Source organism: Mus caroli, unplaced genomic scaffold, assembly GCF_978045245.1.
Source record: "Mus caroli unplaced genomic scaffold, Mus_caroli_1 scaffold_4, whole genome shotgun sequence".
Lineage (NCBI taxonomy): Eukaryota > Metazoa > Chordata > Mammalia > Rodentia > Muridae > Mus > Mus caroli.
Window position 1 is genome coordinate 108,752,257 of NW_028227259.1, and position 15,978 is coordinate 108,768,234.

A 15,978-nucleotide genomic window follows, 5' to 3' on the forward strand; every position below is an offset into this window, starting at 1 on the left:
TAGGGTGACATCTTTGGAAATTTAGCAATCGTGTCATGTCTTCTTATAGAGGAAAAGAAAATCTGAAGGGAAAAAACAAGATTCACAAAATGCGCTGTTTTGAATGGTAATGCCACTATTCAATAAAAATCAAAAAAATAAGATGAAAAAATGCTGGAGAGACTCTATACAAGCAAGAGAACCTGAGCTTGGATCCCTTATGCCCATACAAAAGCCAGTCATAGTGCTGCATTTCAATAACCTGAGGACTAGGAGAGGAAATAAGTAGGGAGAGACCTTGCCTTAAAAAATAAAGTTGAGCATACTCAAGGGCAGGCCCCATGCCCTGTAGTATATGGCCAACAAAAGACAATCTCAGTGGTGTTTTTGAAGTGGTTTTTGTTTCTTTGGTGGTTTTTTTTTTTTATACCTTGCTGGCATTTTACATATATATTATGGCTTTTGATTTTGTGTTTTTATGGTGTGTGTGTGTGTCTGTCTCTCAGTCTGTGTATAAATCTGTGTCTCATACTTTGTTTTCCTGTTTGTTTTGCTTTACTCTGGTTCATTTGTTTCTTTATTTGCCTCTTTGTTTTCTAAAGAGAAAAAGGTTTGGTGATGGGTGAGTGAGGAGGATCTGGGAGATGAAAGAGGGGAAACTGTGATCAGAATCTATTTAAGAAAAAATTGTTTTCAATAAAAAATAAGGTATAGAGTGGCTGAGAAAGAAATCTAATGTTGACCTCTGACATTGTCTCTCTCTCTCTCTCTCTCTCTCTCTCTCTCTCTCTCTCTCTCTCTCACACACACACACACACACACACACACATTTTCATGCACAAGAACATGTACATATAGAGTATGTGCTCACACACCAAATACGCTGATGAGAATAATACTTTCTCATGGCCCAGAGGTTCCTTTTTTGAGTCCTCCAGGCAGCACAAAGACTGAACAACAGTGGTCCCAAGAAGGGTGACCTTCCCCCTGGTTTCCTAACCCTGAAATGGGAGTAGGAAAGACTGCTCTTGGCTGCCTCTCAGAGAGGTGTTTCTACTTTTTCTAGGACGAAGTATTTCTCCTTGATTTCTCTTTTTGAACATGGATTCATTTTGTGATTCTGACTGGCCTACAGAAACTTCTGTAGATTACAGCTGTACATCAGAACCTCTGGGTATTTCATCTATCAAACAAAGCAAGCACATGGGAGATGGAATCTGAAACATGGGCATAGGCTCCAGTCAGAAAAGGGTTAGGAACCCTAATGACTGTCATCTGTGACCTCTCAGGGATGTCTCTGGTGAGTAGGAGCCATAGAAATGTGCACTCCTTCTCTGTACTTTTTCTTCCCTTAACACCATTTCTTCCCTTAACACTACAGCTCTGAATTGTGAGTTCACGGCAGGTTGAAGGAAGGAAAGTCATAATCACTGGGGTGTTAAATTAGAATTAATTACATTGATCTGAATACAAAATTCCTATAATTTTGGTCATCTAGTGTTGCTTTATAGTTGAATATTTTTTGCCTATCTCTGTAATGGAAATTACTAAAGAAATTCTATGTAGTTATATAATAGTAGGAGTAGACTGCTCCTTGAAATAGGTCTACACTAGCACTTCAACCTCCTTGCTTCCAAATTACAAGGCACATATCTAAGAAGTGCAAATATCTAAGAAGTGTGTACTCAGAATGCACATAAGCCAGTCTTCTAGTTCACATATCAGAAAACTAAAATTGCATCCGTATAATCAAAAGGAAACAAATCATAGAGTCAGGAATCTTTTCAACCAAGCTCAAGACTTACTCAGGAATCACATGACATAGTAAGTGTTGAGGTTATCCATGGCCATTGCAAATTTAGAAATAACTTGTGGGTTCTTTTGACAATTAAGAAATATAACTAACATGATCCAATCACCCAAGTTCCAGTTAAGCCAAAAGAAACAAAGACAAGTGTCTACTCAGCTCTACAAGGAAATAAACACACATGCTCACAGAAATTGTTTGAAATAGCAAAACCGTTGAAGGCCATAGCAAAACAATCATCAACAGATATAGCTTGTGCACACACTTGATATTTGGTAGATTTTTTTTTTCTCTCCTGTTTTTTCTCCAGAGCAATGAACTGGACAGACTCCGCATGACTCTATGACAGGCTGCAAACTAGTTCAGGGGACCAGGTCTGACCTCCCAGAAGTGGGCAAGTCAATTACTGGAACAATCCCAGGCTTATGGAAATATTACTGGGTTTATTTAATCAAAACTTTACTAATACTTTAGTTCTGGTTTTTTTTTTTTTAAACTCTCCATGAACCTGTGGAGCTGTGACAGGTGATGAATGTTTAGCCATTACTCGTAACGGACATGCATGTAAACTTTCTCTGTTGTAAACTTTTTATTTGATCTATAATAGTGAAATTGATAACTTATTTAAAGTTGAGCTTTACACAGGATGTGTTGTATGTGTGGGCTGGCTTACATTTTTAGAGATGTAGTGATGACAATATCTAATTAAAATTGCATTTTCCCTTACGAATGATGTGATTTGGGGCATACTGATGGCTTGATGGGGAGAGAAAATTTTGAGTTCTCAGCAGGTCTTCCTGAAGGCAGTGAGGTGCTTAACTTAATGAGGCATTTGAACTTCTGCATCTGGATAAAGAACAAATTATCAAGGAAAGGTGAGCGATATATATGTATATACATACATACAGAGAGATAGAGGGAGGAAGAGAGAGAGAGGGGAGAGAGAGAGAAGAGAGAAGAGAGAACTGTGTATGGATGACATGACCGTCCACAAGCTGTGTCCTGAAGTTTTTGTTGTCAAAAGCAACTCTGTTCTGTGTTAGGGTACCAGTGACTGACTACATGATGTTAAGGTTGAACTTAAGCTGCAGAGCCATCTAAACAATGATTAATTCTGGGAATGGGAAAACGATCCAGCAGGGAAAAGTGTTCCTCACATGGGCATTTCATTTTCTCCTCTCCCCTATTCTTCATTTCTTTAGAGACATGAGGGTCTTTGAGTGTGTTAATTCATCCCCTAGAATACATGACTTGAAAATGACCAAATTGTAACTGTTATTAACATGGCTTCATGGCAAACCTGACCTGAGCCTCACTCTACTGTCTTGTTAGGAGAGAAACCCCCATCTTCTCCCAGGTGCCCATATTTTGGCTCTTTGTGATAGTGATATAACATAATGGTATATTGCTGGAGTAAGCTAGTTCACCAATGACAGTTACTATGTTCCTGTTGATACTGATGATCATCGGTGCTTTAGCCTAGATGCAAAAGGACCAGGATGGCAATGGAGCTGGTCACTGAGCATCCCTTGTTGTTCATGGATGAGCTCACCACAGACTTAGACTTCAGAACTACAACTGATATCGTCTTAGTCCGAGAAGGTGTTGTAGGATTTGCTCTGTCCACTCACATTAGGGCAGTGGAAGGCCTGTGATTGGATAGGAGAAGGGAGGCTGAGCTAGGAGTTGGCAGGACTGGGAGAGAGGTCTCAGGAGGAGGAGAAGGAGGAAGCCAACAGAGAGGCAGACAGACAAGAAGAAGATCCTGATCTGAAGTGGTTTTAAACTGCTGCAATTACCTGAGATTTTCACAAGGGTAGAATAATTGGGGTAAAGCTTTATCATCATCAATTGGCTCTGAAATTATTTATTAACATCTTGTAAATCGTGATTTTATTGCTACATGAATCTAATTGGTTAACTATTACTTTTTAAGACTTGTTTCTCCCAGGAAATCAGGTGGTGCGATGGCTGATCGTGGGGTACATGAGCGCTATGTGGTAGTGAGATAAACGGGGGGGGGGCAGGGGGAGCCACCGGAGAGATGGTTAGCAGAGAGACACTGAGTGAGATGGCCCATCAGAGGCCCTGTGGCCCCTCAAGGCCAGAAAATTGATGGGCAGAGGGACTGCCAAGTGAAAGTTCACTGATTGCCTTGCAGGCACTAGCACTGAAACATGCCTACTCTCTTTTTAAATATTTCCCACAACAAGAAGGTATGTGCTAAAGGGCCATTAAGGGTTTTTGGTTTTGTTTTTGTTTTTTTTTACTTTTTTCTTTTTTAAAAATTTTTATTAGATATTTTCTTTATTTACATTTCAAATGTTATCCCCTTTCCTAGTTTCTCCTCTGAAAATCCCCTATCCCCTCCCTCATCCCACTGCTCACCAACCCACCCACTCCTGCTTCCTGGCCCTGGCATTCCCCTATACTGGGGCATAGAACCTTCCCAGGACCAAGGGCCTCTCCTCCCATTGATGAAGCCATTGAGGTTTTATTACCTTAATACCCAGTCAATTGTGTACATTTTTGGTGCAGGAGATTCAAAAGTAGACAATAGGACTCTTGTTTATTGGAGGGAAACTTCAACCAACAAGAAGAGGCATCAAGAGCATAGCCTAGAGTATAGGGTGTATGACTGGAGAAGGTGGAGCACTGCTTTAAAAAGCATGTCCTGCCGGGCGTGGTGGCGCATGCCTTTAATCCCAGCTCTCTGGAGGCAGAGGCAGGTGGATTTCTGAGTTCGAGGCCAGCCTGGTCTACAAAGTGAGTTCCAGGACAGCCAGGGCTACACAGAGAAACCCTGTCTCAAAAACACCAAACCAAACCAAAAAGCATGTCCCTAAATCCTTAAGTATGTTCCAAGTGAGCTGGGGCTGAGTGGAGAGATCTGAACACAGTGATGCCTGGAGAGGAAACAGGTTTCTAAGATTGGTTGCTGAACCCAAAGAAGAATGAAGTAAAAGAAGTGACATCTCCTGCACTCAAGAATAAATTCTGTGGCTGAAGGATTTGTAGGAAGCATTGCTTTAAGAGTTTTAAACTGACTGAATAACCAGAAGGTCCATATAAGGACCTCCCACTCTGCTGACCAAGGCTACTCCCTGTTGTCCCTTACTGTTATCTCTCTCTCTCTCTCTCTCTCTCTCTCTCTCTCTCTCTCTCTCTCTCTCTCTGTCCTTTCATTCCCTCTGTAAACTGCAGCCTGTAATTCCAGGAATTGAGAACACTGTCTATTGTGCCATCCCAGTGAGGTGGTCAACAAGCAGGGCCTGCCACCTCCTGGTCTGTGGACCCCTCGGGTGTCACCACTTTGCTGTGAGTGCCCTTTTCTGTCTGCTTCAGGATATTCTCTAAGATCAAGTTCTTGCTCATTTTCAATATGGAATGCTTTCCTCTGTCCATTTCTCATCCCATTGGTACTCTTAGGTTATTGTGTCACATCATCCTAAGCATGGTTTATCCCAGGGTTCTGGGAGCAGACCTGGGCCCTGGTACGCTGTATCCTCCTTGGCCTCCAACACTCCTGAAACTGCATCCTAGTGTTAGAATTTTCTTTATTATTTTTTACATTTATTCATTTAGTTGTTGGCATGTGGGTGTGTGTCTGTGTGTGCACATATATGTAAATGTGTCTGTATGTTTGAATGTGTGTAGTATGCACATAGAGGTCATAGAACAACTCAAGGGAGTTGGTTTTCTCCTTCTTCCAAGTGGGTACTGGGAATTGATTCAGGAGTTTCACACTTGGCAGCACAGGACTTATCCATTGTGGCATCTGGCTTGCCTATATGAATCTTTCTCATCTAATCATGCCCATGGTTGCTGGATTCTATGAATAAATTACAATATTTCCTTTTGTGATTTATTAATAATCTGTCACGGAAAAGAGTCACCTATTATGGTATTTTTCTGCTCCTTATCTGGTTTTTGCCAAAGAGTTTTCGTGTGAACTTGTAATTTCCCTCTTGTTTTAATTACTTCACAGGCTGACATGGCTTTCTGTGTGGGATGGGTTCTCTCCTTACTTCCCATTTTGTACCATGGGCTGTAATACATTATTCTTCGTTTTTGTAAGTAATAAGTAATTCATGGGGCAAGTAGAAGCCCCCTCACTGGGAGAATCTTTGTGTTTTTTGTTTATTCTTTGAAATTTTTCATGCAATATATTCCAATCCTATTCTTTCCTACAATCAGAATTCACATTTTTTTTAAATAAAAAAAATTTTAAATAAAATTCTTGGATTGGGATGGAGAGATGGATCCGCAAGTAAGAGCACTGCTGCTCTTTCAAAGGACTCAGGGTAAATTCCCAGCATGCATATGATAACTCACAACCATCTTTATTACAGTCCCAGGGGATCGAATTTATTCTTCTCACATCCACATGAACCAGGAACACATGTGGTCTCAGGCATTCAGGCAAAGCACTAATACACATAAGCCAATAAATTAAAATAAAATAAAAGTCCCCTTTCTCTGTACTGTGAGGCAGGGCCAACATTCCTGACTGCAGTATGAGAGGAGCTGCTGATGCTGCTAATGGCTGAGTCAGGGCCTTTCTTTGAGGAAGGATCTGGTCACATCTGCTCTTTGGTTTGAGTCTTCAGCACCCCTCTGCCACCATGTGCCTCATATTCCAGCATTTGACAGAAGGGAAGCGTTAGTCCTTCGGATGCATCGCCATCTGAGCAATTGTTGCGTCCGCTCTCGACCAGCAAGAACGACACGACCACCAGTCCTTCTAACAGCAGTTTATTCAGGAAACTTCAGTCTTCCTCTCTCTTCTTTCTCTTTGTTTATATCTCCCTCGAATCCCGGGCCTCTCACTCTTATATACTCAGTTCCCATCCACTCACAGCAGGCCACGTCACCTCACCAGGTACGCAGCTTCAGCTAATCAGGCAGCAGAGGCATATCTCCATCAAAATGGATTCGCCAGTATCCTGGTACACCTGTGCAGCTCTCTTGATGGTTGTGGCTTATATTCAGGTGAGGAAGTCAGGTGCAAGTCATAAGACTTAGCTGCAGTCCCTGGTGCCTTCTTGGGACTGCCACCACACCCGCTCCTCACAAGCAATGTGTATAAGATGCTTTTCTTGAAGTTCTCTGTTTTCATGGTTTCACAGCGTGAGTCAGGCTGAACCCACTTCCGTGCCTCTACCTTCAGAATGCTGGGATTCAAGGTGTGCACCTCCACTGGCAGCTCTCTCTGTCTCTGTCTCTGTCTCTGTCTCTGTCTCTGTCTCTGTCTCTGTCTCTGTCTCTGTCTCTGTCTCTGTCTCTGTCTCTGTCTCTGTCTCTGTCTCTCTCCTTTCCCTCTTTTCCTCTCTCCCTCCCTCTTTTTCTTCCTTCTCTCTCTTTCCCTTACAGTCTGTCTGTCTGTCTGTCTCTTTTAACTGGATTCCTCTGTAATCTACCTGGGTACTGGCCGCCGGAAATTATCCTAGTTGCTGGCATTATACAGATATGCCCCCATACTCAGCTTTTATGAAATGCTTTAAATCACTATCTTGGTTATTGGTTCTCCAATAGATATGACTCTGTGACATGGTAGTTCAGCTTATTTTTCCTGTCATGGAATTAAAGCAATGATCAAAACCAAACTTTGTTCCTCACTAACTGTAAACCATAAAGCTGTTGCTTGGCGTTTTGATGCTTTTCCTCAGAATAGGAAACTTATATGAAAATTTTTATTTTGCCAATATTATCAAAATTGAAATGAGGTTATCACTGGAGCAATGAGCAGAGTGATCAAGTGGTTAGCAATATGAATCATATTATCAGAACAATAAAAACCAATTCCTGAAGAGGTAGAAACTGTATGTGTTCAAAGGGACTGTGCATATAGTCATAATATCAATAAATGCCCTATCACTAGCTCTCAATTTCAGGTAAATCTACAGATCACCTGGTGTGCCTGTAAGTGATCTAATTCAATATTCCAGAGCTGCACTGCCTGGGGATCTACAGTGTCAATAGAACTCTGGTGGACTGTGAACCCCTGATATTCCACATGTTAAAGAGATATGGACTTTTTTGTTGTTGTTGTAAAAAGTCCTTGCACTGTATTAGGGAGCATATTTTTAATGGAATAGTAGAGTTGCCAGATATAGACTTTTAAATAGAAGCGTGGAACTTGGTTGGTTGCTCGGGTCTATAACACAAGGGAGATGAGGTGTTTATAAGAAAAATTCAACCTGAAATGGGAAAAAAGAGTGTGCCTTCAGGAGTGAAATATTCTGTGGAGAATTCAAGGTTCCAGTGTCCAGTGACTTAGCATGTCTTATGGACCATCATCTTCTCGATCAATCAGCCTCAGTACTCCATCTTCAGATTTTTTGATAGCCTCACCTTAGTGGCTTCAGAAAAAATTATGTTTCATGGACCTGCACAGGATGCTTTGAAGTACTTCAGATCTGCAGGGATGGTCATCTATTGTTATGAGAGCTTCTTCATTCACAGGACCTGCAAACGAGAACAGGGGATATCAGGGATGCAGACTTAACTGTGTGTGGGTTTCTCAACTTTAAATACCAGTGGTTAAATTGGTGGCAGGGTTTTTGTTAGGTTAAGAGTACTGGCTTGTTATTCAGGTTTTCTTCCTTCTCTAGTCCTGCATGCATGCTTGTGTTTCTTACTGAACCCTTTGTTGTGCTTCCCAGTTGTGGTGACCCTCTTAGTCAACATGCTGGCCTCAGGCCCACTTATTCATCATTTGAACAGCTTGGGAAAAGACCAGGTACAGATGGTGATTTTCAGTTTTCCCCTAGGGTATGATCTGACTCTAAGCTGCTGTGGAGATGTCACTCAACTCAGGAGTCTGTTCTAATTTCAGATTCAGGCCTTGCTTGTGGCCTATAGAGACTATAATATTCATAAGACTTCATATTTTTGGTATGCCTGGTTTTGTCAGAGTCAGATTGTATGGTGAGTGCTTTTCATAAGTCCATGCAGTCAGCTTCATCTTTTAGAAATATGGATACAGTTATGGAGGATTCTCTGACTCTAAATATAGGCTTACCACTTTGCTTTCCAGCACTGTTTATTTGTTAGTGATTAATCATTGTCATTCTAAATGTGCAATATTTTTTATATCTATGGAGTCAAATAAAAATGTAGGTGGAGTTCAAATGTTTGTTTCTCAGGAAGACTACGAATGTATACATCAAGTCTACATCTATTGTAAGTCTACATCTAGTCTATGTCTATTTATTATATATGTGTATATGTATAGATAGAACGAGCATAAACATGTGGGCACCGTTCAGAGCCCAGAGCTGCCTGTGTCTTATGAGAGAGGATTACAAATCTATGAAATGCAGTTCTCCAGTGACTCAGGATCATTGGGATGAGGGTGAAAGACAATTGAATGTGTACATATAAATAAATGGGAAAAGAGTCTGTGATTGCTCCCATTTTTTTCTCCTGTGTAATTGTTATGAGTAATAGGAGAAGAATATGGATAAATAACAGTACTTATACCCCCTAGGATATATGGTGGAATTTCAAAAGGAGTACACAAGAGATTGTGATGTCAAACTGTGTCCTGGAGGTCTCTTGAAATTCTGTGTAATAGACTGGCCTTTGTGTGGGTTGAGGTGGCCCAAAGGACAGCTTTCCCTAAGGCTGTTGCTCCTGTTGCTTGTCAGCCTGTCCACTTCAGGTTCTCTGTTGGCTTTTGCTCAAGGGAGTTGTTTGCCTCTTAAATTTCATATGCATCTGCAACAATTACAGTCGTCCCCTAAAAAATTGAAACTGAGGCAACATTGAAACACATTTGTGAGCTTTCATTCCCCAGTGTGCTCTTGAGCATCAGCAGCAACTTGGGCGGCTTCTGCAGGGGATCCTCCTCCAGCCCCTACCTTGTTCCAGGAAGTTGGCAGCCATCCATGGCTTAGTACCCAGCAGCAAACAGGCTTCCACCAGCTTGAGGCTGTGTGACTTGTGCATACATAACCAAAGCTTGCCTTCACCTTAAAGCACTTATTGATTCACCATGGAGTTGGATATGATCCTTTTATGTGGATAAAGTTAAAATCTTAAAGAAAATTGATTTAATGACTTAAGTCTCTTAAAAATGAAACTTCAAAAAAAAAATGAAACTTCAAAACTGTGGCTCAAGACTTGCAATCTTTAAAGGGTTACGAAATAAAGCCAAGCCCTGGCTTCCCAACCAGCCTGTTGCTTGTACTGCCCAGTCTGAACGTGAAGTCCCCAGCTTTAGCACACATTTGGAACTTCTTCCACTGTGAGACAAAAGCCTGCAGAGCTCTTATGGGCGTTGTTATTGTCTACAACAAGCCTTAGACAGGCAATGAGGAAGTTGCGATCACCTATTTCTTTCATAGGCATTAGAAAATGCAAACTGTGTTTATTATAATGAATAATTATTAAGTATACCTTCATTCTGTGGATAAAGATCCTCATACAATTGCTTATTTGATTACAACGTGCTAAGATATTGACACCAATAAAATAGAATCTCCATTTCTATGAACATACCCTTGTAGCTGCTTGTATTCTTATGTTAATTTTGGTCCCCAAAACTGCTCACAAAAGTGTCTATATGTAAGATGCTCAGGGATGCTCCAGGTTGATTCTGACTGGTAAGTAAAGATGCTGAAAACCAATGGCTGTGCAGGGCAGGAAGAGGAGAGACTTTTATGATTCACAGGCTTGGGAGAGATAAGGAGGAAGAGAAGGAGATTTGGCATGTGCTGGGGGAGGGTCAGGAGATACCACCCATGAGAAGGTGAGGAATAGAGAGCATAGCCACCATGTAGGAGACAGAGAATAGTAGCCCTGAAAGGGCTGCCTGACTGTGTGAGGGACAGCAAAGTTAGAATATAGAGGTTTGGTAAGCAATAACTTAGGAATATCAAACGGAGGTGGATTGGCCATATAGGGGCCAGGAAGTGGCCCTGCCATTGAGTTGTTTTAGGCATATAAAATATAACTGCTCTGTGTGTGTGTGTGTGTGAGTGTGAGTGTGTATTTCATTCAGGAAAGTAGAACATTGGGGCTGGCAGCTAGTAACTTGGAGCAGCTGCTGCCACTGGGATCAATTTGAGTAGTTTAATTGGAAACAGCTCCACTCCTTAACCTCTCCAACATGTTTAAAATTAGAAAAAATGAGGCTGCCACTCATCCTGGACCTGACATGCTTCTTACTGAGATAATGAAAAATCATCAATTCATCACAACTACAAAAACAAAGATCAAATGAGCATGTTATTGTTACTGATTAAGAGATTGTACTATTCTATATCCTGATACTAAGGAAATAATTGCAATTTTAACTTCATACTCTCAATTGGCAAACATCAATGTTCCTTGGACTCTTTAAAATGTAAGTTAAAAACATTATAAGAATATAAATATAAGGCTGGGAAGTAAGAGGCAAGTCTTTAACTGACCACTAGAGTTCAAGGTCAACCTGGTCTGCCTAGTACTGAATTCCAGGACAGCCGGGGCTACATGGAGGATCCCTGTCTCAGTAACAAAAACCAAAAAGGAGAACGAGGAGAAGGAGGAAGAGAAGGCAACGATTGATTTTTAATAAATAAAGTTTTATCTATGAAGATTAGGATGGCTGGATGTTTCCAGAATGGAAAGAGAAATTAGAAAGTTTATGCAAGCTGCCAGTGTCCTAGCAAGTTATTAAAGATATGTAAATTTTAAGCCTTAGAGATGATTGACAGGATATTTCAATTTGTAAGCCAAGGATCAATGTATTGATGTCAAGCCTCTACTTAAATCAACAAAGTTCCCATAAGCTTTGACCAATCATGGTAACAGTTATAAACACTTCCTTCTAAAGCTTTATAGAAGCTGTTTCAGGTATCATGGCTAGAAATCAATAATACTTGCAGTCAAGATAATTATTGTGTTTTAAACTTTGTTAAACTACTCTAAAAATAAAAACAGCCCAACACTCATTTTAAAATGTCTGAGCTTCATCTGCATGTTGCACAGAGTTTAAGTGACAAGACTGGGAAAGCTATCATATTTCTAACAAACCTTGAAATCTACAGTAAAGAGGATATAATGTTCAGAGAGGACATGCAGTGTTTTCTCTTCCTAGGATAGTTAAGATGCAGGACAATGAGACCCCTCTGGTAAATGGTCTGTTTTAGAGAGGCCATGGAGAGTATCCAGAGAATAAACTCTAACCATCCTACACTTTACAGGAATTCAACTGTGGACCTGGGGCTATGTATGGGTGATGCAATACATAGGTTATAATTGTGTGGGATTTGTGCTGGGTACCTAATTGTCAACTTGACACAAGCTACAGTCACTTCAGACTTCGTATAGGAGCAGAGAGGAATTCAATGTCTCCTGGCTGAATGAAGTTCTTGTTCTCCTCTGGTCCCAGGTCTAGGATTCATTGCTTCTGTTCTTGTACATGAGTGTCTACTGAGTGTCTACCACGTTAATTTCCTTGAAATATCTGTGTCATTAGGAGGCTGTGGTTTTCTTCTACAGGAGTAGCAATATTTGATCCATACTTTTCCCCTTTGTAGAGAGCAGCATTATACATTGAGAAATGAATGACATTGTTGAGTCTACATGGTTGGATCACAATGTTGCTCTGAGAACCTGCCAAGCTTATTAGGACATCTTCCAATATGCTTTTGAGTAGACGTTGCAGCTATCCACAATTGGATTGTTTTTTAAATTAACTAAAGTACCAGATTCAAGACAATTGATGGATTGTCATAATGTATAACAAAACTGAAAACATATTAGGACTAGTATCAATTAAATAAAAGAAATGTTTAGTGATATGTTTTAACTATGTGTTTGTAAATGGAAGCAACAGTAAATATCCTGAATTAACTTTGACATTACCTTTGAGTGTGTTGTCTTACAGATGTGCTGGTGAAGAATTCTTGGAGACCCAGGGTTTCCATCTGTCATCTTGGGGCTCCATCTCTCATCATGGGGTTTGTGAGAGAATCACCTCTCTTTAGCTTGTATAATGATTATCCTCTTAACAATTAATTATGTACAATTGCTACCTCTTCAGAAAAGGATTCATTGTGTTTTTTCATATTTAAATTTCTACTTAGTTTAAATTATCCAGACAAGAAACAGAAACCATCTTCTTTTTTTTCTATTTCTTTAATTTGTATTTTTTGTCATGTAAATCCAGCAAATAAACCTGCAACTGACATGTACAGTGGTGGGAATTTTCTAAAATTATTTAAAGAATTGTGATTCCACAGTATCTTCTGAGCATTTATATTCATACCATCAGATGCTTTCTTGGTACCAGTGAGCATGGGTGGAGGGAATTAAAGGAGCTTGCAGCAGTGTTTAGAGACCTTGCACTGTCTTTCTTGTCTACTCCAGAAGTCCGTGTCCTTGACTCTCTGTCACCTCATGTCCATCCCACAAAGGCAGGTAAGGTCACCAGGGAGTTGTCCAGGGGACAGGAAACAATGGTAGTGTCTTTGGATATGTCTTTTGAAATGGCCTTTAGTAGTTTGTTTGTTTTCTCCTTTCAATTATCTCTTCCTGTTTTAATTATGGCTTTACTGCTGTGAACAGTTACCATGACAAAGACAACTCTTAAAAGGACATCATTTAATTGGGGCTCAATTACAATTCAGAAGTTCAAGGTGCATGGCAGAGCTTGGCTGGCATGTGGCCCGAGGAGCTGGGAGTTCTACATCTTGTTACAAAGACTGCCAGGAGAAGACTGGCTTCCAGGCAGCTAGGACAAGGATCTTAAAGCACTGTCATTCATGGAACAGAAAAACTTCATGTCATCCTCATATAATACAGAGCTTCACCATGGGAAGGCAGCAAGAAATTAACAGCAGCCGTGAAATACATTTATTGTCAACTGAGATTCAAAAAGAATAGATTTGAGATTGTAACAGGCTTTAAAATTTACTCTTCACGAAGCTAAAATATTGTAAACACAATATGGCTACATAATTTAAAATCATATCACACAGATATGTGCCCCAAGGGCCCTGATTCAGTTTGGCTCTTCTGGGACTCCCAGCTATGCCTGGATGTTCAAGAGTCAGAACCTCACCCCACCCTCCTCCCCAGAACTGGGACGCGTCACAGACCAGGAACTCCCTAACCAGCTCTAGCCTCGGCCCTCATCATGGACTGCATTTCCCATCCCTGAGCAGACTCTTGGCTTCCCCTGAAGCCCAGCACCAGCCAGGCTGCAGAAAAGAAAATATAGTCTAGATATTTATTCCCCGGTACGGAGCCCAAACAGGCTGTGCCCAACGGAAGTGAATAAATGGACGGACAGATTCACTGTCCAATCAGAGTCTCCATACGCGCCTGCCAGTCAGAAAAGGAGGAGGGTTCTTCCGGAAATCACATTGCAGGTTCTGTGAGAGTTTACTTGATTTTGTGTGTTGTTTTTTCACCTCAACTGCCGAGTACTGAGGGAAGCTCAGGAAGCTCTGAAGTTGCAGCATGGCCAGCACATCCTCACTTTCCACAAAGGTGAGGAGCGGGAGCCGCTGTGGTGGGTCCTGCTCGGGGCTGGGCGGGAACCAGCAGCTTGATGCAGCTGCGAGTGAGGTCCCTGTTAGTGTAATCCATTCCTGGACCCAGCGGTGGCATCTGAAAAACTTCCCTCTCTGGGCTGAATCTGCACAAAGCATTTGAAGCAGGGCCTTGGGTATAGAAACATCCTTGACAGGATGCCAGTGGCAGGCAGGCTTGGTTCCTCTAGTAGAGTCTACAAGCTCTTCTGTAACATTTAACATTTTGGTTGTGATTCATTTGGAGTTAGTTTTTCCTAGGTTGTAAAAGGCATCTCAAATGTTGAGTGACTGAAAGCACGTTCTTTCAATATGTCTCTGTTAAAAAAAAAACAAAAATAGATGCAATGTTAGTTTTTGTACACCTGCACCTTTAGCCTTTTAGAAAAAATGTTTCTGAGACAAGCTGTGTTGTCACGTGCATCCCAGTTTCATGCTCCCCAGGGCAATGACCCTGCTTTCCTTTTTATTAGACTTCCTAAGTTCGAATGTTAAATGTATGTACAAGAGCGTTTTTAAAATTACTCATTTAAGTCCTGTGATTAACTGTCCTTTGCAGTGAAAGGAAAAGTGCGTTCCTGTGGAACATGTCTTCTGCCTTCAGAATAGAACAGGAGGAATGGTTTACTGTGTACACTGTAGGGTGAAACAATGTAGACAAGAGCTAGCTCACAGACTAAAGTTTAAGGGAGTCATCTGCAGGGGTCATTAGGACATAAGACCTGATGAGGCAAAGTGAGTGATTGTTTTAAATTCCTCAGCATTTATTAATTCATGGATGTTTATAGAAATTGTACAGATTGGTGGGTATACAAGTTGGGGAGGTTCTGTGGTATCAAACTTTGTTGATGTAATTATGTCAGCTGAGAAGCTGTGTGTGTGTCAGGTTATAGATCAGCAGCTAATATTACACATAAGGACAAGAACCTACATCATCTTATTGATGGCATTTCCTCAGCAGGAAATTGCCTGTTTTTCTTGAAAATCACTATTGTTATGCATCTGTCCCTTGTTTTATTACCACCAGCCACAATGCCTGTTTCTTGGAAATTAAGTCCAGGGTTCAAAAGTAGATTTGAGTTTCAGAGGCTTTTCATGTGTTCATGGTGTTTGGCAGGAAGCAGACATTAAATTACTCTTCCAAGTTGTTTTCTTTGTGGGTTTCAGAGGTCATGGGTTTCCCTAAGTCACAAAGAGGCATGAGAGACTGCAGAGCCATAGTCACCATTCTGATCTTCTCCATGCAGAGAGATCTGTAGAGCATGGGCCTCACTGTTTGAAAGATGAGTAGTAAATTGACGGTGAGAAATATAACAGTTAAAGCCACTTTGAGTTATTTTTGTGGGAGTTTGTGGGGATTTTTGTTTTGTTCTGTTTTGTTTTTTAAGTTTCAATACACATGTGCTCATAGGTAACATTGTTCAAGGTCACATTTAAGGGACTATACCCTTATAAAGGATCCCTACAACCAATGCCCTATTGGTCATAAAACAGCACAGAATGACAGCTTAAGCAATGCCCTGTTGACTCTTTCTCCTCTCTGATTTTAATCTCTTATAACATTGCCATTTGTCAGATTGGTGTGAGAGCTTCAGCCACCTTGTTTACAGTACAGGTTGAAATTGAAAATGTGGGGGAGAAAGCACAGAATGTAGCATCAGCATT

The 15,978-nt window shown here is 40.9% G+C and overlaps 1 protein-coding gene across 1 annotated transcript in view; it reads left to right on the top strand.

Annotated features, from left to right (window-relative positions):
* The first annotated feature begins 14,135 nt into the window (after positions 1 to 14,135).
* LOC147005305 (uncharacterized) overlaps positions 14,136 to 15,978 on the top strand; it is a 30,394-nt gene continuing 28,551 nt past the window's right edge. The window contains 1 exon segment of the mRNA XM_085836939.1: positions 14,136 to 14,272. Coding sequence (XP_085693065.1) covers positions 14,243 to 14,272 — 30 coding nt within the window. The 5' untranslated portion in view covers positions 14,136 to 14,242.